The sequence below is a fragment of the Tachyglossus aculeatus genome, chromosome 4 (genome assembly GCF_015852505.1).
Source record: "Tachyglossus aculeatus isolate mTacAcu1 chromosome 4, mTacAcu1.pri, whole genome shotgun sequence".
Classification (NCBI taxonomy): Eukaryota; Metazoa; Chordata; class Mammalia; order Monotremata; family Tachyglossidae; genus Tachyglossus; species Tachyglossus aculeatus.
In genome coordinates, this window is record NC_052069.1 from 18993238 (window position 1) to 19016946 (window position 23709).

The window sequence follows — 23709 nt, forward strand, 5'->3', positions numbered from 1 at the left end:
ATTCCTAGGGACCTGGGAGAAAACTGCACAGACTCTGAAGGATGTGGGAGTTCAGTGGTTCCTCTAGAGAAATCGGCATACTTCATGGATGCTATCATCATATCTGCTGCATACCCAGGGTAATAATAATTATTGTATTTGTTAAGTGTTTATTATGTGCCACGTACTGTCCTAAGCCCCAGGGTAGTTACAAGGTAATCAGGTTGGACACAGTCCCTATCCCACATGGGCTCACAGTCTGAATTTCTGTTTTGCAGATGAAGTAGTCAAGGCACAGAGAAGTTAAGTAACTGGCCCAAGGTCACACAGCAGACAAGTGGCAGAGCCATGATTAGAACCCACATTCTGATTCCCAAACCCGTGCTCTTGCCACTAGGCCATGCTGCCTCGTCATGTGTGTTTCCATGTCCACCATCTGTGGCTACCTTATACAAGCCTGTGGGACCTTCCCAAGTCTGCCAAGTGTCTAGCACTGGCCCTGATCCCAGCACCCAGAATGGCAGAGCAATGATATGGTAGTCTGTTCAAGCCTAATATGTGACCTTAAGGACTAAATGGTTTTCAATCACAGGAATTTTTGTTTTTCCACTCCATAACGCACCTCCGTATTCCTCACCCCCGCAACCCTGACATTTCCAAGCATTAACATAAATCCTCCTGGTGCTTCAGTCTCTTTGACAAAAAACTAGAAATTAAGAAAGACCTAGCTTGCCTCCCTTTCTTAAATACCATAAAAAATGGTTTTTTTTAAGTGATTACTTTGGAGTCAGAGGTCGTGGGTTCGAATCCTGGCTCTGCCACATGCCTGCTGTGTGACCTTGGGCAAGTCACTTCACTTCTCTGAGCCTCAGTTACATCATCTGGAAAATGGGGACTAAGACTGTAAGCCCCGTGTGGGACAACCTGATCACCTTGTACCCCCTCAGCACTTAGAACAGTGCTTCGCACATAGTAAGCGCTTAACAAATGCCATCATTATTTATTATTATTTACTATGTGCTAGGCACTAAGTACTGGGGTATATACAAGTTAATCAGGTTGGGCACAGTCCATGTCCCGTATGGGGCTCACAATCTTAATCCCCATTTTATAGGTGAGGTAACTGAGGCACAGAGAAGTGAAGTGAGTTGCCCAAGGTCATGCAACAGACATGTATCAGAGCCGGGATTAGAACCCAAGTCCTTCTGATGCCTAGGCCCATGTTGTATCCACTAGGCCTTGCTGCTTCCCTCCTGGCATAGCTACTAGCTAGATGGGAAGAATGGGGAAAGGTCCTAGGGCTGCCTGTTTTCTCCCCATTCTTACAGTCCCCAAATAGCTCTTTAAACCTCTGAAATTCCACTCTTCGTCATCACTTTATAAAGCCTCATTCCCTCAAAAACATTTTTTTAATAAAGGTCTCCCAAGATCTTTGGCTTGCATTGCCCTGGTCCTAATTTAAGCTGAGCCAGAACCTCAGAGCTCCAGGCCAACCAAACCAGAGGAAATAGAAGGGGGCCGCTGGGATCATTGCCTGATGGGCCTTCCTTGACTTGGGTGAACCTGGCCCACAGTTTAGAAGCTACAGGCTGACCCAAGACTAGGCAGTGTCATTCTCTTGAGAATCCCATCCACGGCTTGACAAGAAGAACCTCCCATAAACTCATTAGGGGCAGGGAATGTATCTGCTAATTCTGTTGTAGCATCGTGCTCTGCACTTAGTAAGCACTCAAATACCATTGATAGATGGCACACTTCAAGTGAGGCGACTGTTCAGTGGAGAGGCATATCTTGAAACCCAAAACTTCAGACAAAAACCACAAACAACCAGACCCCATCTGTATTTTCTTAAATTATTGTCCCACTTTAAACTTTGGCAAAAACATAGTTTGAGGTCTAAATTATCAATGAGGGTGGACTTTTACACTGTCTGGGTTCACTGCCTGAACTGATACCACAATTTGGTGATCAAAACTGGCTCGAGTGAGCCCAAACTTCTATGCTACCAAGATATTCTGAAGTTCTGGAAGAGACATTAGGTATTACAACTTTTAAAGGAATAGAAACTAGGCAGCAGTGCCAAGGTCACTTGTTCCATTCCTAGATATAATTATTAAAGCTACACTCCTGAAATAGTTTCCATTCACCCATCTAGTGACTGTATGTTGGATCATGATTTACTTGGAGTTGTTAAAAAATATGAGTCAGCTGAGGTTGTTAGAAATATTCATCTTACTGACCTGACAGATTTATATAGCAGACCACTGTTTATATGAATAGTGTCAGGTTTCCATAATTTTCCACTGCCCACCATAATGCAATTAAAATTTGTTCTACATAACATTCAAATATTTTTCACCATTCTACCTCAACATCTTGATAATCAACAAGAATACCCTTTCACCTCACATTTTGAAATGTACAATTTGCTAGATCGTAGATTGAAAAATGCTGTTCTCTTTGAAAAGGGCTTACAATGGAAAGGATCTCACGGGATCTAAGACTTAGCAAATTTGGGGCAGGGCCTAGAGGAAAAAAATCATGGAAAATTGCCACTTCATTCAGATGGGGCAAGGCATCCAATGATCCAGTGCCTTCACAATTGTTCTTTCCCAACTAGGACAGTCCCGATGAGGATCTGCACATAGTAAGCGCTCAATAAATACGATTGATTGATTGATTGATTGATCTAAGCTCAGATGTTTGGTACACAATCACATCGCTATACTTCAAGAACACTTTTTGGTGGCCGTGAATCACATATTGAGACATCACTGTATCAAACTAATGCCTTTAACTTTACCTAGATGCCCTACGTTTGAACTATCAGTCTATGTTAGACTGTGTAAAAGTCCACCCTTATTGATAATTTAGACCTCAAACTATGTTTTTTTCTGAAGTTTAATTAATATTAAACAAGCTGGTAAAACACAAAACCATGATAATCAAACGTTGGTCCTTCTGACTGCTGCTAAAGCATTAGGGAATTGTTTCCTATTTAAAGTCCAAAGAATTGATGAAGATTAAGGAGTAAACAAGGCTAATGCCCACAGATTACACTAAGATTCAAATTCTTCTGAGAAGTCAACCTAATTAATAGGAAGAACGTTTGAATTGAATCCCTAGAGTTTACTGGGAAATGCATATGATCCAAAAGACTGTCTATGGGTCTATAATCTCTTGATTAAAAAAAACCCATAACTGTGTTAATGCAGCCGTGAGACAGCCATTAAATCAATATCATGGATACTGAAATAGAGCATATGAAAGGAAAGATTATAGGATCAACAAATTAAGAATGGCTAAGAATGTCCCAAATGATCATTCACATCTTTTTGGGGGGATATACAAACTCCAAATCACAAAATTAACCTCTTTTTTATTTTTGGCGGATGCTTCAGTGGTACTATGCAGAAATTTCTTTTTGTTTCTCCCAGCAAGGGACACACAATGACACAATCACTCATTTCCTACAATTTTTTATATCAAATTGGATTTGAAAACAAAAGACCTTAAACATAGAACTACAAGAATCAATGAGACAACCAGACATTTAATGATGATCCCATCACCAGTTTGAAGGAGCCAGGCCCTGACCAATGTGGGAAGCTCATCAGCTTGGCCTGGCTAACTCTTGATGGGCAGTCAGTCTGGGGGCTATCGGCCCTAATATTAAATGATAACCTAGGTACCTTCTAACAATACCCTATTAAATGGTATCAATGTAATAAGGGCAATTGTCCTTACCATCCTGGGGTTTTGTCAGGGGTGAAATCATCAGAAGCTAGTTTAAGATGAACAATCTGCTTCCTAAAGAAAATGTTCCCTCTTTCCTTTTCAAGATACTAGCACTCTCCTGAGTAGGGTATCAGATTAAGTCTTACTAGTTTTTAATTCATGATCTCATTCTCACAGTCTTACATATGGGTAGATGGGGTTGAGAAGAGAGGAGAGAAAAATTAGAATGAGTCAAAGTCCAATGAAGAATAGACTCCATCTCAATAGCCCTTGAAATTTAAGTTCTATGACGGGAGCATCCTATTTAACAGGTTATTTAGAGTTTTACAGCTTTCCTTCTTAAAAATCAGAAAATGGTGGAAGATACACCACAAATGTGTAACTGAACAATTATCTTCTTATAGCAAATAATTTTCAATTTTCCCATAAATCCACCTTGCCATTTCTTGGTACAAACAAAGCATTCTTATTATGACTTCAAAACCCATTCTGACTCCTATTTAATCACTTTATGCAGTAGAGAAAACACATCTCAATGATCTTATCATTGGTAAGATAGTTCACCTGCCATAATTTTGATCTTACAATTGGCATAAATAACTGTCCATCTTTGAAGTAGCCAATTCACACTCATCAGTTGCCTGCTTTAAATTCATGGCCTTTAAGTTTTAGAAGGAATATCTTCTTTTTTTGTCACCATAAAGTAACACTTACCTCGGGGAAAAGGATTTGGTTGAACTACGTAAAGGAAGCCATGCACAACTTGAAACAAAATCTCTATTGGTCCAGGTTCATAGTGGGCATTCGTGCCATAGCTTCCTGCAGGCAAATATCCAAAATCCAGAGTTCCAGAAGATGTTTTATGTGAAGAGCCCACTGGAACAGTACTTCCACAAAGCATCAGCAATAAAAAAAAGAGTTCAATCGCCATGGCTAGCAACATGCAGGAAACATGTGGTAGGGATTTCTTCCTTTCAAGGAGTGAAACCTTCGATATTTCTTCAAGATGCGAAAGCTGCCAGTTAAAAAGGAGTTGGAGGGGAGAAAGAAAGTGTGATTGCACTCAATCCTTCACTTCCCTGGGAGAAAGGACAAGGGCTTCAGGTTGCCAGACAAGGTCTCTCAGGAGTCAGGGCACCACCCCTGGCAAGAGAAAACATCAGCAAATTTAATGCACACTCTCCCTCCCCTGGGGCATCAAGCAGGGAACCTGCCCCCAGAAGCCACCCTTGGCCAGCAAATTCAGATTTTTTAAAATAAATACCCTTGGTTCTCCATAGCTCCTTAATGAAGTGCCTTTGACAAATGTCAGGGGAGGAGTGGATTAGGATAAAGATTTGGGGACTCTGTAGGAGAAAAACCTCAATTCCTTCAGGAAGAGGGCCAGGAAAGAGCCAGCTAATAATAATGATGACATTTGTTTAGCGCTTACTATGTGTGAAGCACTGTTATAAGCGCTGGGGGGAATACAAGGCGATCAGGTTGTCCCACGTGGGGCTCACAGTCTTAATCCCTATTTTATAGATGAGGGAACTGAGGCTCAGAGAAGTTAAGTGACTTGCCCAAGGTCACACAGCAGACATGTGGCGGAGTCGGGATTAGAACCCATGACCTCTGACTCCCAAGCCCGTGCTCTTGCTGCTGACCCATGCTGCTGGAACACTCTTCTGATGGTCCCATTATTAGTTTGATCCTTTGAGGTGCATCGCCAAAAGACACCAGGATGCCTGGCACTCATTTAGGTTGTCTTGCGATTCGTGCTATTCCTGTCTTCTTTACTTGCCCATTTTAAGCCTTAGTTTTTTTAATGTCCACAACAGAAAGAGTATTGTTCTGTACACAGAAAGCACTCAGTAAATACCATTGATTGATGGATTAGATCATGAACCCCATGTAGGAAATAAACATTTGACCTGTTTATTTTGTACCTAGCCCAGCACTTAGTGTCAGGCTGGTAAATAATAAGCCCTTGAATACCACAATGATTATTATTATCTATGCTGCTGCTTTAGTTTTTTTTATGATATTTGTTAAGCACTCACTATGTCCAGGCACAGTATTAAGTGCTGGAGTAGACACAAGATAATCAAGTTGGACAGAGCCCAGGTCCCACACGGGCCCACAGGCTTAATCTCATTTTGCAGATGAGACAACAGACACAGAGAAGTGACTTGCCCAAGATCGATTCTGCTTACATAGAAGTGGGAGAAGCCATGGAGTAGCAGAAGTTCCTTGCTCTTCTCTCCCAAGCATTGAGAATAAAGTTGAAGTCTCCGCAGCGGTTAAGAGAAGCTAAAACCCAATCTGCAAGGACCCCATTTCCCCCAGGGTCATGTTTTCCCCCCACACTCACTTCTGCCAAATCCCAGAGGCCTGCTGAAACCTGTTCTGTTAGCAAAACTACATCAAGAACTACAAAAAGATCCGAAAGGCAAATGGAATAAATACCGGAGTGGATACTAGACAAAAATCAGAAAAGCTAGAGCAAGAAAAAAGCAAAAACTTGTAAGAGATACAAGTAGTAACAACAACAATTTCAACTATTTGGGGGGAGGAAAAAAAAAAGAGGAGGCTCAAGGAACACATTCCCCCGGCATGGATGAAAATCTGATAATGGATTCTTTAGAGGCTTCTGCTGGACTTACATTATTAACCTGTCTTGATGCAAAACATCCACTGTGATTATTTAACCAGCACAACTGCCTTTTGTGATGGGAGAGTGGAGCGCCATACTAGACTAGGAAAGGAAAAAGTGGGAGAATGCTCACTGCTTAAAACAATGTGAAAGGAGGGACTAAAGTGGGGCTTTGTGTGAAAAGTCACTTCTCCAAACAGGGAGCTGTGGTTGAGGTTCGAAAGCTGGGGAAGAGTGCCCATCATAGTGGCCTTAGATTGTCCTCTAATGTCTGCCTATTCCATGTCACAGATTTTGGGGTTATAAGCTCAACAGTCAGTTACACAGACTAATTAAATGACAATGGTGATTTTGATAATGGAGTCTCCTTGTGAGACTTGAATGACTTTGGTCAAGTGATTTAACTTCTCTGTGCCTCACTTTCTTCTTTTTAACCCGTTCAGTACTGGTTCTCCCTCCTCAGACTGTGAGCCCCGTGTGGGACGAGGATTCTGTCCAACCTGATTGTCTTGTATCTAACCAGTTTTTAGCCCAGATGATTGGCACATAGCAAACCCTTGCAAATATCACTATTATTACGACGCATGAGTCTCAGTCCTGCAACTTCAGGATCCAGAATGCCTGTGAAGAAATTGGAGATATTGCTAGTGGTTTGGGGAATACCATTCGCATTCTCATTTTTCTGTCAGCTATATTCCTGCTAGAGCACAGAAGGCAACAAGCAGGGGTGCAACACGTTATGAAGGTCATATACAACTCTGTTTTGGGCTTTTCTTTACATGCTTCCTGCCAAAGTGACCACAACATGGGGTCGACGCTGCCTGATGGCCCTGTGACCCAGCAGATGGTTTTCTTGACGTCACTGGTGCAGTCCTCGCTGCCTATGTTAGCCAGATATTTTTCAGGATTTTTGTTGGACCCATCCATCTTGCAGAATGCCCTGGGGAGTCAGAAACTTTCACCGCTGATGACATAGGCCCAAAAGGCAGTACTGAAACTCAGTTCTCCTGATTTCTAGAGAGATTATCTTTCCATTAGCCCTACCACAGGGCTAAAATGATGGTACTAGGGTGCATTAAAAGGAAGGAAAGCAGCATGACCTCTAGACTTAAACTGGCCTGCTAATTCTGTTGCACTGTACTCTCCCAAGAGAGTAGTACAGTGTTCTACACATAGTACAGGCTCAATAAATGATTGATTGACTAAGGTTAGTGGAAAGAGCATGGCCCTGGAGTCCAAGGACCTGGGTTCTAATTCTGCCTCTGCCAGTTGTCTGCTATGTGACCTTGGGCATGTCACAACTTCTCTATGCTTCAGTTACCTCATCTGCAGAATGGGGATTAAGACTGTGAGCCCTATGTGGGACAGTGACTGTATCAACCTGATGGTCCTGTATTTACACCAGAGTTTAGTACAATGCCTGGCACCAAGTGCTCAACAAATACCATTTAAAAATATACCAGTGGCATTTATTGAGCACTTACTGTGGGCAGAGCACTGTAGTAAGTCCTTGGGAGAGTACATGATAACACAGAGTTGGTAGACTCATTCCCTGCCTATACGTTTTGGGGCCTTCTAAGGTGTGATAAACCTGGGTTCATTTTGCCGGAAGGGGGCTGAGTCTTCAAGTTATGAGGAAGGACTATAACAAGAGATTAGAATGGGATGTTCTCACTTCCAGAGAACCAAATGAAAAATGACTAGAATTAAACTGGGGATATTTTCCTTTCCCATACTAGAAGAAAGAACATTGACTTCCAGGGCAATAACACTCTGGAGTAGACCTCCAAGGGGAGACTAAGACCTACAGAAATAATAAATCACATCTCCTCCGGGAAGCCTTACCTGACTGATCTCTCATGTACCCACCTTAATGTTCCTCCTTTCTGCATCACCTATGCACTTGCCATAACTTTCTAAATTCTCACCCCAGCCCGTCCCCAGTGACACTTATGTACCTATCCTTGTACGCGGTTGCCTCCCCTAGCTATACTTCAACATCCGTCTCCCCGGATAGACTGTAAACTCCTAGAAGATAGGGCTCTTGAACTCTCCCAAGGGCCTAGTATAGTGCTCTGCACACAGTAAGCACTTGTGACAGATCATTAAAAACAAATGCATTGGATGATTTAGAGGTCTGCCTGCCCAGGGGACAAGAGACTGAACCAGCCCGTTCCCCTTCTTCTCCGTGACTTTACGGCATCCCACCCGACCTAAACAGTACAAAGAATGCTGCTGCTGCTGCTACATACTCAGTCTAGCTCTGGTGGCTTAAAAAATTCCATTTCTACTAGTCCCACTGAAGGAGGAAAAACAAGTCCATTAGAGGGATGGACCATGAAGATGAACGCTCCATCCGATACAAGAATTGAGCTTGATCGGTGTTGGGTGTAAATGGTGCGGGGGGAGAGGGGAATCACCAGAAGAATTCTGTTTAAGGCCCTACTGAGAGCTCACCTCCTCCAGGAGGCCTTCCCAGACTGAGCCCCCTCCTTCCTCTCCCCCTCCTCCTCCTTTCCATCCCCCCTGCCTTACCTCCTTCCCTTCCCCTCAGCACCTGTATATATGTTTGTACGTATTTATTACTCAATTTATTTTACTTGTACATATCTATTCTATTTATTTTATTTTGTTGATGTTTTGTTTTGTTCTCTGTCTCCCCCTTCTTGACTGTGAGCCCACTGTTGGGTAGGGACCGTCTCTATATGTTGCCAACTTGTACTTCCCAAGCACTTAGTACAGTGCTTTGCACACAGTAAGTGCTCAAATACGATTGATGGATTGATTGATTGACTCATTGGGTAAACTGGAAAACCAGTATGGTTTCTGGAGGGTGGCAGAAGGAGCCTCATCTTCCCTCTCTGCCCATTAAGTTGTCTTCCACCAATCAAAGAGCAGAAATGCAGAACAGGGAAACTGATGAAGTGTTACTTTTTTTTGCAGTATTTGTTAAGTGCTTACTACATGCAAAGCACTGTTCTAAGTGCTGGGGAGGTTACAAGGTGATCAGGTTGTCCCACAGGGGGCTCACAGTTTTAATCCCCATTTTACAGATGAGGTAACTGAGGCACAGAGAAGTTAAGTGACTTGCCCAAAGTCACACAGCTGAGAGTTGGCCAAGCCGGGATTTGAACCCACGACCTCTGACTCCAAAGCCCGTGCTCTTTCCCCTGAGCTACGCTGTTAGGTTCTTGCAGGGGGAGTTGGGACAGGTAGGCCAGCTGGGAGTGAAGGAAAAGACAAATGAATTTTCCACGGGAATTTGGTCTAAGGATCAATAGGGTTTAAGGTCCTTCCTTCCTTACCACACACACCTTTTTTGATTTTTTACCGTTTTAAAGCACTTATTACGTGCCAGGCACTGGGGAAGATACAAAGTAATCAGATTGGACGCAGCCAATGTCCAGAGAAGCAGAATGGTGGAGTGGATGGGAACAAGCTTGGGAGTTGGAAGGTCATGGGTTCATTCATTCATTCAATCGTATTTATTGAGTGTTTAGTGTGCAGAGCACTGTACTAAGCACTTCTAACCCTGACTCTGCCGCTGGGCTGCTGTGTGACCTTGGGCAACTCACTTCACTTCTCCGAGCCTAAGTTCCCTCACCTGGAAAAATGGGGATTGAGACTGTGAGCCCCACGAGGGTCAGGGACTGTGTCCAACCCAATCTGTTCGAATCCACCCCAGCGCTTAGTCCAGTGCATGGAACATAGTAAGCGCTTAGATACTGCAATGATTATTATGGGGATCACAGTCTTAACTTCGTCTCCATTCTTCTGTTTAGTGTCTGGGGGGAGAGGGGGGAGTGGGAAGGGTCACTCGTGGACAGCCTGCAGAAAGCAGGGTTCTTCAGCTCCCCAGCCGCCCCCGACCCACTTCCTACCAGAGAAGCAGCGTGGCTCAGTGGAACGAGCCCGGGCTTTGGAGTCAATCAATCGTATTTACTGAGCGCTTACTGTGTGCAGAGCACTGTACTAAGCGCTTGGGAAGTACAAGTTGGCAACATATAGAGACAGTCCCTACCCAACAGTGGGCTCACAGTCTAGAAAGAGGTCCTGTGTTCAAATCCCGGCTCTGCCAATTCTCAGCAGTGTGACTTGGGTCAAGTCACTTAACTTCTCTGCGCCTCAGTTACCTAGTCTGTAAAATGGGGGTGAAGACTGTGAGCCCCCCGTGGGACAACCTGATCACCTTGTAACCTCCCCAGCGCTTAGAGGAGTGCTTTGCACATAGTGAGAGCTTAATAAATGCCATCACTATTATTATTACCAACCTGTTGCCCAAGGGGCGGGCAGGGAGGAGGCTTTGCTTTCCTTGAAGCTTCACCGGGGGGGCCGCAGAGCCTCCCACACCTAACGCCCCCCTAAATACGATTGGTCGATTGATTGATTGATTGTCCCCTCGGCCGGGGCCCAGCGCCCAGGACTGAGCCTGCGGAGGGGAAAGCCCCCAACCCCCCTCCCCAAAGGCCTCCCGCCCACCACACCGATCCTTTCTAAGGCCCGGCCGGGGGCAGAGAAAGAGGAGTGGTGGGAGACCCTGGCCCCAAAGGAAGCGGAGCAGGATTCCTCCTCTCTCCATTTTTTTTCCTTTGTTGTCCGGGCCCGGGGCTGGGGTTGGGAAGGAAGCCCCTTCTCTCCCCCTGCCGACCCCCTGCCCCCAGGGGAGGAGGGGGCCGCCACAGAGACCCCCTCCACAGGCCAGAGAGCAGACCCTCCCCCTCCCCAACTCCCCCACCCCGCCTTGCTGCCGGCCCAGGACCGGCTCCCCTCCTCGGGGGAGCAAGAGGGATGCAGAGGGGGTCTCCCCTGGGGCTGGGGGCTTTCACCCCTCACCTTCCCTCTTCCAGAGCCCGTCCCCCCACCCCAAAGCCCCCTCCCGCAAGAGCCAAGGGACCCCCTGGACTGGGCGTGGGGGGAGTTGGGTGGCTTAGTAAACCAACAAAAGCTTCCCAAGTTGAAACCCCCCATCCCTGGTCCCTAGGGATTGTCTCTACTGTTGAACTGTACTTTCCGAGCGCTTAGGACAGTGCTCTGCACACAGTAAGCGCTCAATAAATACGATTGAATGAATCAGTGAATGAATGACTAACCCCCCCCATCCTCCTCCTGGACCCTCCACCCCTTCCCCCGGCCTCCATCCACCTCTCCCCTTTCCCCCCATCCATCCATCCATCCATCCATCCATCCATCCATCCATCCCCCCTCCCTTCCAAATCTCTTCCTGCGGCCCCCTCCTCAGACTCACATCCAGTGTCTTTCTGCAGGACCCTTCTCTGTCCTTTGGCTCCCAGTCCAGTGCCTTTTCCTAGAGTTTCCTGGGGCTCCTGGAAGGAGCTCCAGGGACTCTTACTTCCTCGCTCCTCCTCCTGCTTTCTCTCTTCTCCTCCTGATCCCGGGCTCCGCAGCTGTGCTGCTCACAAGGTCCCTGCCGATGCTCCCGCCTCTAGAATATGCCCTGCAGCTGCTCGGGAAGCCAAAGTCACTGCTGTTGCCGCTGCTCCTGTCTCCACCTCCTCCTCTCCCTTATTACCGGGGTATTTGCTAACCACTTAGCATAATAATAACAATGTTGGTATGTGTTAAGCGCTTACTGTGTGCCAAGCACTGCTGTAAGTGCTGGGGTAGATACAAGGTAATCAGGTTGTCCCACGTGGGGCTCCAACTCTTCATCCCCATTTTACAGGTGAGGGAACTGAGGCACAGAGAAGTTAAGTGACTTGCCCAAGGTCACACAGCTAAGTGACAGTCAAGACTAATAATAATAATAATAATAACAATAATGGCATTTATTAAGCGCTTACTATGTGCAAAGCACTGTTCTAAGCACTGGGGAGGTTACACAAGGTGATCAGGTTGTCCCACGTGAGGCTCACAGTCTCATTCCCCATTTTGCAGATGAGGTAACCAAGGCACAGAGAAGGTAAGTGACTTGCCCAAAGTCACACAGCTGACAATTGGCAGAGCCAGGATTTGAACCCATGACCACGGGCCTGGGAGTCAGAGGGCCTGGGTTCTAATTCTATCTCTACCACTTGCCTACTGGGTGACCTTGGCCAAGTCACTTAACTTCTCCTTGACTCAGCTACCTCATCAGTAAAATGGGAATTAAATCCTCCTCCTCCAGTTTAGACTGGGGACCCTATGTGGGACAGGGACTGATAAAGTTGTGTCTAGCCCAGTGTTTAGTACAGTGCCTGGTACATAGAATATTCTTAACAATATTTACTATTCCACTGAGCCACGCTGCTTCTTAAGGCATTAGTGGCACAGCAAGAACTGTATTAAAAGCCCTAAGATAACCAGCTGCAACACACTCTGCAATCCCACATGGCTCTCACAGACTAAAGAGGAGGGAGAACAGGTGTTCACTTCCCATTTTACAGATGAGGAAAGTGAGGCACAGAAAAGTTAACTACTTGGCCCAAGTGATAGATCAGGCAAGAGGTGGATGAAAGATTAGTGCCCTCCCACCTTCCCCTCCCCACAGCACTTGTGTATATTTGTACATATTTATTACTCTATTTATTTTATCAGTGATGTATATATAGCTATAATTCTATTTATTTTGATGGGATTGACACCTGTCTATTTGTTCTGTTTTGCTGTCTGTTTCCCCCTTCTAGACTGTGAGCCAGTTGTTGGGTAGCGACTGTCTCTATATGTTGCCAAATTGTACTTTCAAATCGCTTAGTACAGTGCTCTGTACACAGTAAGTGTTCAGTAAATATGACTGAATGAATGAATAACTCCCAGGTTTCAGCTTTTTCCAGCAAGCTACATTGATTGCTTCTCTCCACTTCCCCATCTTCCTCCTCATCAGTCAATTATGGAGCACTTACTGTCTGCAGAGCACTGTATATTATATACTTGGGAAGGTACTCTGCAACTATGTTGGTAGATGCAACACCCATAAGGAGTTTACACCCTACAAGGGGAGATAGACAAAATTAATTGTACTTTCCAAGCGCATAGTACAGTGCTCTGCACACAGTAAGTGCTCAATAAATATGATTTAATGAATGATTGAATGAAATTACAGGTAGGGGGAATAGCACAGCCTAAGGATAGGGATTGTCTCTATTGCTGAATTGTACTTTCTAAGAGCTTAGTACAGTGTTCTGCACAGAGTAAGCACTCAATAGATACGATTGAATGAATAAGGCTATTCACGTAATTGCTGTGGGGTTGGGGTGAGTATTAAAGTGCTTAAGGCGTACACAGGCAAGCGCACAGTCGATGCAGTGGGGGGAGGGCAAACGGAAAATAAGGGCTTTGTCAAGGAAGTGTTCTTGGAGATGTGATTTTAGGAGGGTTTTCAAGGTGGGAGAGCAGTGGACTGTCAGATTTGAAGTGGAAAGGAGTTTCAAGCCAGAGGGAGGATATGGAGAAGGGGTTGGTGGGCAAGATGGTTAAGACTGAGATAGAGAGAATAGGATGGTGTTAGAGGAACAGAATGTGCTAGTTGGGTTATAGTAGAAAATCAGTGAGGTAAGGTAGGAGGGGTCCAGGAGATTGAATCCCTTAAAGCTGAAAAATGATCTGGGCTTCAGAGTGAAGTATGGATTAGATAGGACAGGAACAGGATGGAGGGAGGTCAGTGAAGAGGCTAATGCAGTAGTCAAGGCAGGGAATGATAAGTGCTTGGTTTAGTATGGTAGCAGTTTGGATGGAGAAGGAAGGGCAGATTGTAGAGATTTTGCCAAGGCTAAATGAACAGGATTACATGACATTCAATATGTGGGTTGAATGAAAGAGCTGAACTGAGGATTTCACCAAGGTTATGGGCTTGTGAGACAGGGAGGGTGGTGATGCTATCTATAGTGATAGGAAACTCATGGGAGGACAGGACTTTTGTGTGAGAGGATAAAGAGTTCCGTTTTGGACATGTTCTCTCCCTCTGTTCCTCTCCCTCCTCCCTTCCAGCCCCTTTCCCCCACTCCTTCCTCTTCCTTCTCTACCTCCCTCCTTTTTTATGGTATTAAGAATATTCTGTGTACCAGGCACTGTACTAAACACTGGGCTAGACACAACTTTATCAGTCCCTGTCCCACATAAGGTCCCCAGTCTAAACTGGAGGAGGAGGATTTAATTCCCATTTTACTGATGAGGTAACTGAGTCAAGGAGAGGTTAAGTGACTTGGCCAAGGTCACCCAGTAGGCAAGTGGTAGAGATAGAATTAGAACCCAGGCCTTCTGACTCCCAGGCCTGTGGTCTTCTAAGCCTTGCTGCTCCCTTCCCCTTCTTCCCTGGGGGAGGCATAACTAATCCCCTGCTCCTTCACTTCATTCATTCATTCATTCAGTCATATTTATTGAGCGCTTACTATGTGCAGAGCACTATACTAAGTGCTTGGGAAGTACAGAGAAGCAGCGTGGCTCAGTGGAAAGAGCCCGGGCTCTGGAGTCAGAGGTCAGGGGTTCAAATCCTGGCTCTGCCACTTATCAGCTGTGTGACTTTGGGCAAGTCACTTCACTTCTCTGTGCCTCAGTTCCCTCATCTGTAAAATGGGGATTAAAACTGTGAGCCCCCTCCCCGGGACAACCTGATCACCCTGTAACCTCCCCAGCGCTTAGAACAGTGCTTTGCACATAGTAAGCGCTTAATAAATGCCATCATTATTATTATTATTATTATTATTACAAGTTGGCAACATATAGAGACGGTCCCTACCCAACAATGGGCTCACATTCTAGAAGGGGGAGACAGACAACAAAACAAAACATGTGGACAGGTGTCAAGTCATCAGAATAAATAGAAGTAAAGCTAGATGCACATCATTAACAAAATAAAATAAATAGAATAGTAAATATGTACAAGTAAAATAAATAGAGTAATAAATCTGTGCAAACATATATACAGGTGCTGTGGGGAGGGGAAGGAGGTAGGGTGGGGGGATGGAGAGATGGGGAGGAAGGAGGGAGCTCAGCCTGGGAAGGCTTCCTGGAGAAGGTGAGCTCTCAGTAGGGCTTCGAAGGGAGGAAGAGAGCTAGCTTGGCGGATGTGCGGAGGGAGGGCATTCCAGGCCAGGGGGAGGACGTGGGCCGGGGGTCGACATGGCACAGTGAGGAGGTTAGCGGCAGAGGAGCGGAGGGTGCGGGCTGGGCTGTAGAAGGAAAGAAGGGAGGTGAGGTAGGAGGGGGCGAGGTGATGGACAGCCTTGAAGCCGAGAGTGAGTTTTTGCTTGATGCGCAGGTTGACTGGTAGCCACTGGAGATTTTTGAGGAGGGGAGTAACATGCCCAGAGAGTTTCTGCACAAAGACGATCTGGGCAGCATGGACTCCCCTGGCCATCACACACCGTGAATGGTTTATGAGCAACAACTTCTACCCAGAAACCCTTCTCCTACTCCTTTTGGCCAGGGGAATCTGTCACCCATCACGGGGGGATGGATTCGAGGATTGGCACAGCCAGAGGGGGAGACCAGAGTCAGAAAGGCTGAGCCATGCCACATTTATTCTGCATGGCAAATTGAACTTCCCTTTAGGGAGAAATGCACTTATTTTAGTTATTCACATGAGGCAAATTGAACATCCCTCTTGGGAGGGATACACTTATGTGCTACTCACATGTGGTGAAGCACCTAGACCCCGACCGCGAACACTTCCCACTCGGGAGGAATTCACGTCTGCGATACTTGCAAATGGCAAAGCACCAGCCTCCCTCCCACGAAAACATCCCTTTTGGGAGGAATTCACTTATGCGTTTACATGCATGTGGTGAAACGCCTTAGCGTCCAGCCCCCACAATGCTCAGTGGGACACTCACCCATCCCAAAACCCTTCACTCAATGCAGACAGAGCAGGAATCCCACATTCTGGGCAGAGGTGACAGAATCTGTTTTTCCGGGCCATTTGGGCTTCCAGTTTCTGCTTGTCCAATCTCATCCCTCTCTCCCCTCTACTCCATATATTATATTGTGGTATTTGTTAAGTGCTTACTGTGTGCCACTGTACTGAGCTCTGGGGTGGATACAAGCAAATTGGGTTGGACACAGTCCCTGACTCACAATGGGCTCACAGTCTCAATCCCTATTTTACAGTTGAGGTAACTGAAGCACGGAGAAGTGAAGAGACTTTCCCAAGGTCAGACAGCACACAAGTGGCAGAACCAGGATTACAACACGTGGCCTTCTGAATCCCAGGCCCATGCTCTATCCACTCTGCCATACAGCTTCTCTAATGCATGGCTCAGTGGAAAGAAAACAGGCTTTGGAGTCAGAGGTCATGGGTTCTAATCCCAGCTCCGCCAATTGTCAGCTGTGTGACTTTGGGCAAGTCACTTCACTTTTCTGTGCCATGGTTACCTCATCTGGAAAATGGGGATTAAGACTGTGAGCCCCCTGAGGGACAACCTGATCACCTTGTAACCTCCCCAGAGCTTAAAACAGTGCTTTGCACATAGTAAGTGCTTAATAAATGCCATTATTATTATTGTTATTATTATTAATAATTATTATTAATGGGGTAGTGGATAAAAAGGGGATTGAGACTGTGAGCCCTACGTGGGACAGGGACTGTGTCCTACCCAATTTGCTTGTATCCACCCCAGCACTTAGTATTTGCCTGGCACATAATAGGGGCTTAACAAATACCATAATTATTATTATCATTATTTCGTTGGCTCGGGGACAAGGCACACCTTCTATATTCCTGATCCGGGATGTCCATCTAGCAGTTTTGGTTGCAGGGGCGGTGTTCTCTTTGTCAGTTCGGGCGGTTGGAACAGGATCCTTCCCCACTCACCTCAACCTTCTCCATCTCCCCCACCACCACCACAAGCCTGTGGATCCAATCCTGCAGGGAGTGGGAGTGGACTGGGAGTTAGGAGGATTCATGTTTCTCCACGGATGGGAGAAGAAGCCTGAATAAGATGACTGACCAGACTTGGAGGAGGAAGAGGAGGAGATGGAGGACAGGAGGGGAGGTAGAGAGATGGAAAGGAAGTTAAAGGGGGAGAAGGGATGAGAAGAAAGGAGAAGGTGAGCAAGGGGCAGTGGAGAGGAAGGGGTGAGTCCGGTCCATATTTCATTCTGCTGTATGGCTCTTTTTTCTACAAAAACATTCAGTCCATAGTTCCCCATTCCTCAAGAACCTCCAGTGGTTGCCCATCTACATCCACATCAGAAAGAGACTCCTTACCATTAGCTTTAAAGCACTTAATTGCCTTTCCCCCTCCTACCTCACCTCACTACTCTCCTACAACCCAACCTGCACGTTTCGTTCCGCTAATACCTACCTATTCACTATACCTTACTCTTGTCTATTTTGCCGACACCTTCTCCACCATGCTCTAACCAGCTTCCTCATATTTGACAGACTAACTCTCTCCCCCCTCTCAGGGTTGCACCTGGAGAGTTTCCAGTCCTCTACCAGTCACGACTACAGGAGGGAGAGTCAAGCAGAGGCCCACCCATTCCAAGCTTGGGCAGTGGCTAATGAGTGAGTGACAATTTGCTACAAGTCAAAACTCACCTTTGCTGGGCAGCAGTGACATGGGAGAGAGTCGAGGGCGGAGACTCGTTTACTGTGCAGAAAGAGGCAAGGGTAAACTACTTCCGAATTTTTATCAAGAAAATTCTATGGATCCACTACCAGAATGATTGCAGATGGAAATGGGACGTTCTGGGAGTGATGTATCTATGGTGTCGCTATGGGTTGGACACAACTCGACAGCATAAGACAACAACAGTCACCCTCTCCACTTTCAATGCCTTATTTAGGGCACATCTCCTCCAAGAGGCTTTCCCTAGACCCTCATTTCCTCTTCTCCCACTCCCTTTTGTGTCACCCTTGTACTTAATAATAATAATAATGTTGGCATTTGTTAAGCGCTTACTATGTGCAGAGTACTGTTCTAAGCACTGTGGGAGGATACAAGCTGATCAAGTTGTCCCACGTGGGGCTCACAGTCTTCATCCCCATTTTACAGATGAGGTAACTGAGGCTCAGAGAAGTTAAGTGACTTGCCCAAGGTCACACAATAGACATGTGGCGGAGTCGGAATTCGAACCCATGACCTCTGACTCCAATGCCCGGCCTCTTTCCACTGAGCCATGCTGCTTGTACTTGGATTTGCACGCTTTATCTACCCTCCCTCAGCCCCGCAGCACTTTTGTACATATCTGTAATTTATTTTATATTAGTGGCCATCACCCCCTCTAGACCTTAATCTCCTTGTGGGTTGGGAACAAGTCTACCAAAACTCTTATAATAATAATAATAATGATGGCATTTGTCAAGCACTTACTATGTGTAAGGCACTGTTCTAAGTGCTGGGGGAGGATAAAAGGTTATCAGATTGTCCCATGTGGGGCTCACAATCTTCTTCCCCATTTTACAGATGAGGTAACTGAAGCTCAGAGAAGTTAAGTGACTTGCCCAAGGTCACACAGCAGACATGTGGCAGAGCCAGGATTAGAACCCATGAACCTCTGACTCCCAAGCCCAGGCTCTTTCCATTGAGCCATGCTGTTTATCTGATACTTATACTTCTCTTAAACTGTTCTTTCCGAAGTGCTAGTAGAGTGCTCTGCACAAAATAAGGGCTCAATAAATTTGACTGATTGATTAACTGATTAGAGAAGGCGGGTTGGTATTTGTACCTTTTGTGGGCCCTTAATGGCCCTTTAGAAAGCTCCAGACATGGAAGCTTCTTCCCTTGCAAGGGTCTGCAGGGGCTGACCCCCAGGGAGCCCCAAATCCTGAGTGTTTACTATGTGCCAAGCACTGTTCTAAGCTCTGGGGTAGAGACACGTTAATCTACTTGGACCTAGTCCCCGTCCCACAATGAGCTCACACTTCTAATCTCCATTTTACAGATGAGGGAATTGAGGCCCAGAAAAGTTAAGTGATTTACCCAAGGTCACACAGCATACAAGATCCTCAGGGATCGCCAGCGCACTGTCTTCCCCCTGTACACCCTTCCATTCCTGATTCCCCCCATGTTTCCGACCACCACCAGCACCTACTCTCCTCCAACTCCATCCGGTCCCCCCTCAATCCCTCCAGCCCACTGTTTCCCCAGCACCACCCTCCATAGGGACGACACTCCAGAGACGGGCCTGCCGTAGTTCAGGTCGAGGGGCAACCAACAGAAGGATTCTGGTGTTTCCTTTCCCTTCTCTGGGAACAGGAGATGAAGAAGCGCACTGGGATGCCCTGAACTTTCTCGGCACCGACAGATCGTCTCTTCCCTGTACAGCTTTCAGGGGGAACAGACAGCAAACCCTCTCCTCCCCAGCCCGCGAGTCCTCCAGAGCAGCGGATCCTCTTGTCTCTTTTCTCAAATAAGGTAAAAGAAGCACAGTAGTCTAGTGGCTAGAGCACGGGCTTGGAAGTCACAGGGACCTGGGTTTTCATCCCGGCTCTGCCACTTATCTGCTGCGTGACCTTGGGCAAGTTGCTTCGTGTCTCTGAGCCTCAGTTACCTCACCTGTAAAATGAGGTGGGACATGGACTGTGGCCAACCTGAATAACGTGTATCTACAGTTCCTGGCACATAATAAGTGCTTAACAAATACCATTAAAGACAAAAAAAAAAAGAGTGGGCCAGACAGTGTGGCTCAGTGGAAAGAGCATAGGCTTTGGAGTCAGAGGTCATGGGTTCAAAGCCCGCCTCTGCCACTTGTCAGCTGTATGACTTTGGGCAAGTCACTTAACTTCTCTGGGCCTCAGTTCCCCCATCTGTAAAATGGGGATGAAGACTGTGAGCCCCACATGGGACAACCTGACCACCTTGTAACCTCCCCAGCGCTTAGAACAGTGCTTTGCACATAGCAAGTGCTTAGTGGCTCAGTGGAAAGAGCCTGGGCTTTGGAGTCAGAACTCATGGGTTCGAATTCCGGCTCCGCCACTTGTCAGCTGTGTGACTTTGGGCAAGTCACTTAACTTCTCTGTGCCTCAGTTACCTCAACTGTAAAATGGGGATTAAGACTGTGAGCCCCATGTGGGACAACCTGATCACCTTGTAACCTCCCCAATGCTTAGAACAGTGCTTTGCACATAGTAAGTGCTTAATAAATGCCATTATTATTATTATTATTATTATTACCTGCAGGAAACAAATGTCAAGTCAGCCAGATCATAAGGTGAGGAGGCTTGTGCTAGGCAGGAAGAAATACATTTTGGTGATTAGGAGAGTGTCGCCTCTGTGAGTTATTCTCTTCCCAACCCCAGCTCTGCTCCCACACTTTCATTTTTTTTTTTATCATCCAAGAAGCAGGATTGTAGTATAGCAAAGCAAACTGTTTCTCCCTTCTCTCTGTTTTGTCTTTTGGCTTGACTCTATTTAAGAAGGCGATCCAATCCTGCCTGAAGCAAAGCAAATAATAATAATAATAATGGCATTTATTAAGTGCTTACTATGTACCAAGCACTGTTCTAAGCACTGGGGTGGATACAAGGTAATCAGGTTGTCCCACGTGGGGCTCATAGTCTTAATCCCCATTTTACAGATGAGGTAACTGAGACACAGAGAAGTTAAGTAACTTGCCCAAAGTCACACAGCTGACAAGCGGCAGAGCTGGGATTAGAACCCATGACCTCTGATTCCCAAGCCTGGGTTCTTTTCACTAAGCCATGCTGCTTCTCAAATCAGAAGAGCGAGCTCCAAATTTCAACTTTAAACATTTTCATAAGGCCGTACTCTTTGGTGTGGATTTATACGGCCAGCCTGGGTTCAAGACCCTGTTTCAGGCTCCACTTGTGAATGAGCATCAATGGATAGAGAGAGAGATGCTTTTCCATTCACATGGAAATAGAGTTACCACAGAAGCATAACAGAGTTTATATGATATAGAACAAGCCAATCGGCTCACCAATGATGAATGTCCTGAGTCCATGATTAAACTTCAGTAGCATTCACTGTATTGAGCTAGATAAAAAAGTATTCTAAAATCTAATAACTTTCATTAATTAATTCATTCATTTAAAGTAGTCAATTAATTTCCCATTACAATTATGTTTCTTACTACAACCCAGTCTGCACCCTTCAATTCTCTAATGCCAACTTACTCATTGCACCTCGTTCTCGTCTAATCTCGTTACCAACCTTTGGACACATCCTGCCTCTGGCCTGGAATGCCCTCCCTCTTCATATCTGATTGACAATCACTCTGCCCACCTCCTCCAAGGGGTCTTCTCGGAATAGGCCCTCATTTCCTCTTCTCTCACTCCCCTCTACATTATCCCTATATTTGGATTTGCACCCTTTGTTAACCTCTCCCTCAACCCCACAGCAAGTCTGTTCAAATCCGTAATTCATTCATTTATTCATATTAATGTCTGTCTCCCCCTCTAGACTACAAGCTCATTGGGCTTAGGACAGTGCTCATCATACAGTAAGTGTTCAATAAATACAACACAATAAATACAACATACCTTGCATAGACTATATTTAGTGTTAAAACTCCAGGTCCAGAGCGGTTGAAGAGTCTTGGTCTTTTTCAAAATAGATTTGCAAAATAATGATATTTAAACTTGCCTTTAGCTTCATCATAAATCACCCATGCAAATGTGCGTGACCCTTACATTGGAAAGAGATACAGGACAAGAAAATATTAGTGTACATAGGTGAGTGGGTTTCATAAGAATGAAAGCACCTAGACAGCAAGGTTGTTGGATTAAATTCTGTGTGGTGCCTGGACAATGAATGAACTCAATAAACATTGTTTTGAATCTGATTACAGATGTATCCGGGGCTCCTTACGGTCTGCCTGTTTTATTCATATGATGATGTTGAAAGGAGTCGGTGCCAAAGAAGAAACTGACAATTCTCCAATAGGGTTACCAAAGGAATAGAAAACCTCGGCTTAATGGCCCCCAAGAGAGAGGTGAGACAGCCTCCTTAACTACATCTTCACAGTGCTAAAAAAGAAAAAAATCTCTGGCACTCACTTCACAGATGCACACAAGGATTCAAAGTTACTAAGGCTTCAAAGATGCCCAGACAAGACATCTCCAGAAACAGGTTTTATTTCTTTTTTCTGTCCAACAATCTCAAAGCAATGCAACAAATTGTAGAGTGGATTGGTTAGGGAAAAGATATAGGTTGTCATCATGGTCAATCAAGGTATTATTTCACTCATTCATTCACTCGTATTTATTGAACACTTATTGTCTGCAGAGCCCTGTATTAAGCTCTTGGGAGAGTGTAGTACAACAACAAGTAGACACATTCCCAGCCCACAACAAGCTTACTGTTTGAAAGGGGAGACAGGCGTTAATATAAATAAATAAATTACAGATACATACATAAGTTCTGTAGGGTCAGGAGCGGGGATGAATAAAGGGAGCAGATCAGGGCAATGCAGAAGGGAGAGGGAGAAGAGGAAAGGAGGGTTTAGTCTTACTGTGTGCAGAATGCTGTACTAAGTACTTGAGAGAGTACAACACAACCAAGTTGGTAGACACATTCCCTTGCCCACAAGGAGCTTGTGATCTAGAGGAAGAGCTCCCAGTCTAGAGGAGAAATTCTAGACCAGCGAAGATCATTAGGCACTGTAAGTCATGCTGGTTTGAAGCTAGAGAAAAAATAATAATAATAATGATGGCATTTGTTAAGCACTTACTATGTGCCAAGCACTGTTCGAAGCGCTCGGGGGGATACAAGGTGATCAGGTTGTCCCACGGGGGCTCACAGTCTTCATCCCCATTTTACAGATGAGGGAACTGAAGCTTGGAGAAGTTAAGTGACTCGCCCAAAGTCACACAGCTAACAAGTGGCAGAGCTGGGATTAGAACCCATGATTTCTGTCTCCCAAGACCGGGCTCTTTCCACTGAGCCAAGCTGCTGCGAGCTGAGGTCTGAGATCCCAACCATGTGGAAGATTTAAGAACTGTCATTGGCAATAAATAGGCTGTTCCTGATCTCTCTCTTTCCCCATTCTGGAGAAAATGTAATAAGAATAATATCATCTCAGTGAATCCATACTGCACTTTTATTCTGTCAAATCTAATATCTTTTCCCACATATTGTTTGTTCTTACAGCATCCTGGTGAGCTGTAAGTGGGGGATTGAGCTGAGATTCAGAAAGAGTGAGTGACTGAGCCAAGGTCACACAACAGGTGAAGTGGTAGAACTGGAGATAAACACAGACTGTCTCACTAGAAACAAGGGAGGGAGGAGAAGGAAGAAAGAGAAAATGATATGCAGTGATTGTACAGGTTACTTTAATTTTACAACTCAAGGATGAAAATGCTAATTATGTTTTGGTAGCCTAGCATGAAGTTAAATTGAATTTGGGATCACTACCATAGGCATTCAGACCTCTCTCAGAGCTGCATAATTTGAAATGGATAGTCAAACTAAATCAAGTAAAATCTACTCCCCACCCCCCAAAAAAATCTAATAATATTA

General features: G+C 45.5%; 1 protein-coding gene across 14 annotated transcripts in view; it reads right to left on the reverse strand.

The window, feature by feature from the left end:
- PROM1 (prominin 1) overlaps window positions 1-23709 on the reverse strand; it is a 176820-nt gene that overhangs the window by 142282 nt on the left and 10829 nt on the right. For 9 of the 14 annotated variants that reach the window (XM_038745167.1, XM_038745163.1, XM_038745161.1 and 6 more), the window contains exons 1-2: window positions 11598-11784; window positions 4432-4860 (exon numbers count right to left, since the gene is read on the reverse strand). In XM_038745167.1, the coding sequence (XP_038601095.1) occupies window positions 4432-4660 (229 nt within the window). In that variant the 5' untranslated portion in view covers window positions 4661-4860; window positions 11598-11784. Of the gene's footprint in view, window positions 1-4431; window positions 4861-11597; window positions 11786-23709 lie in introns of those variants that run through there. The other 5 variants (XM_038745165.1, XM_038745164.1, XM_038745153.1 and 2 more) reach the window with 5 other exon arrangements.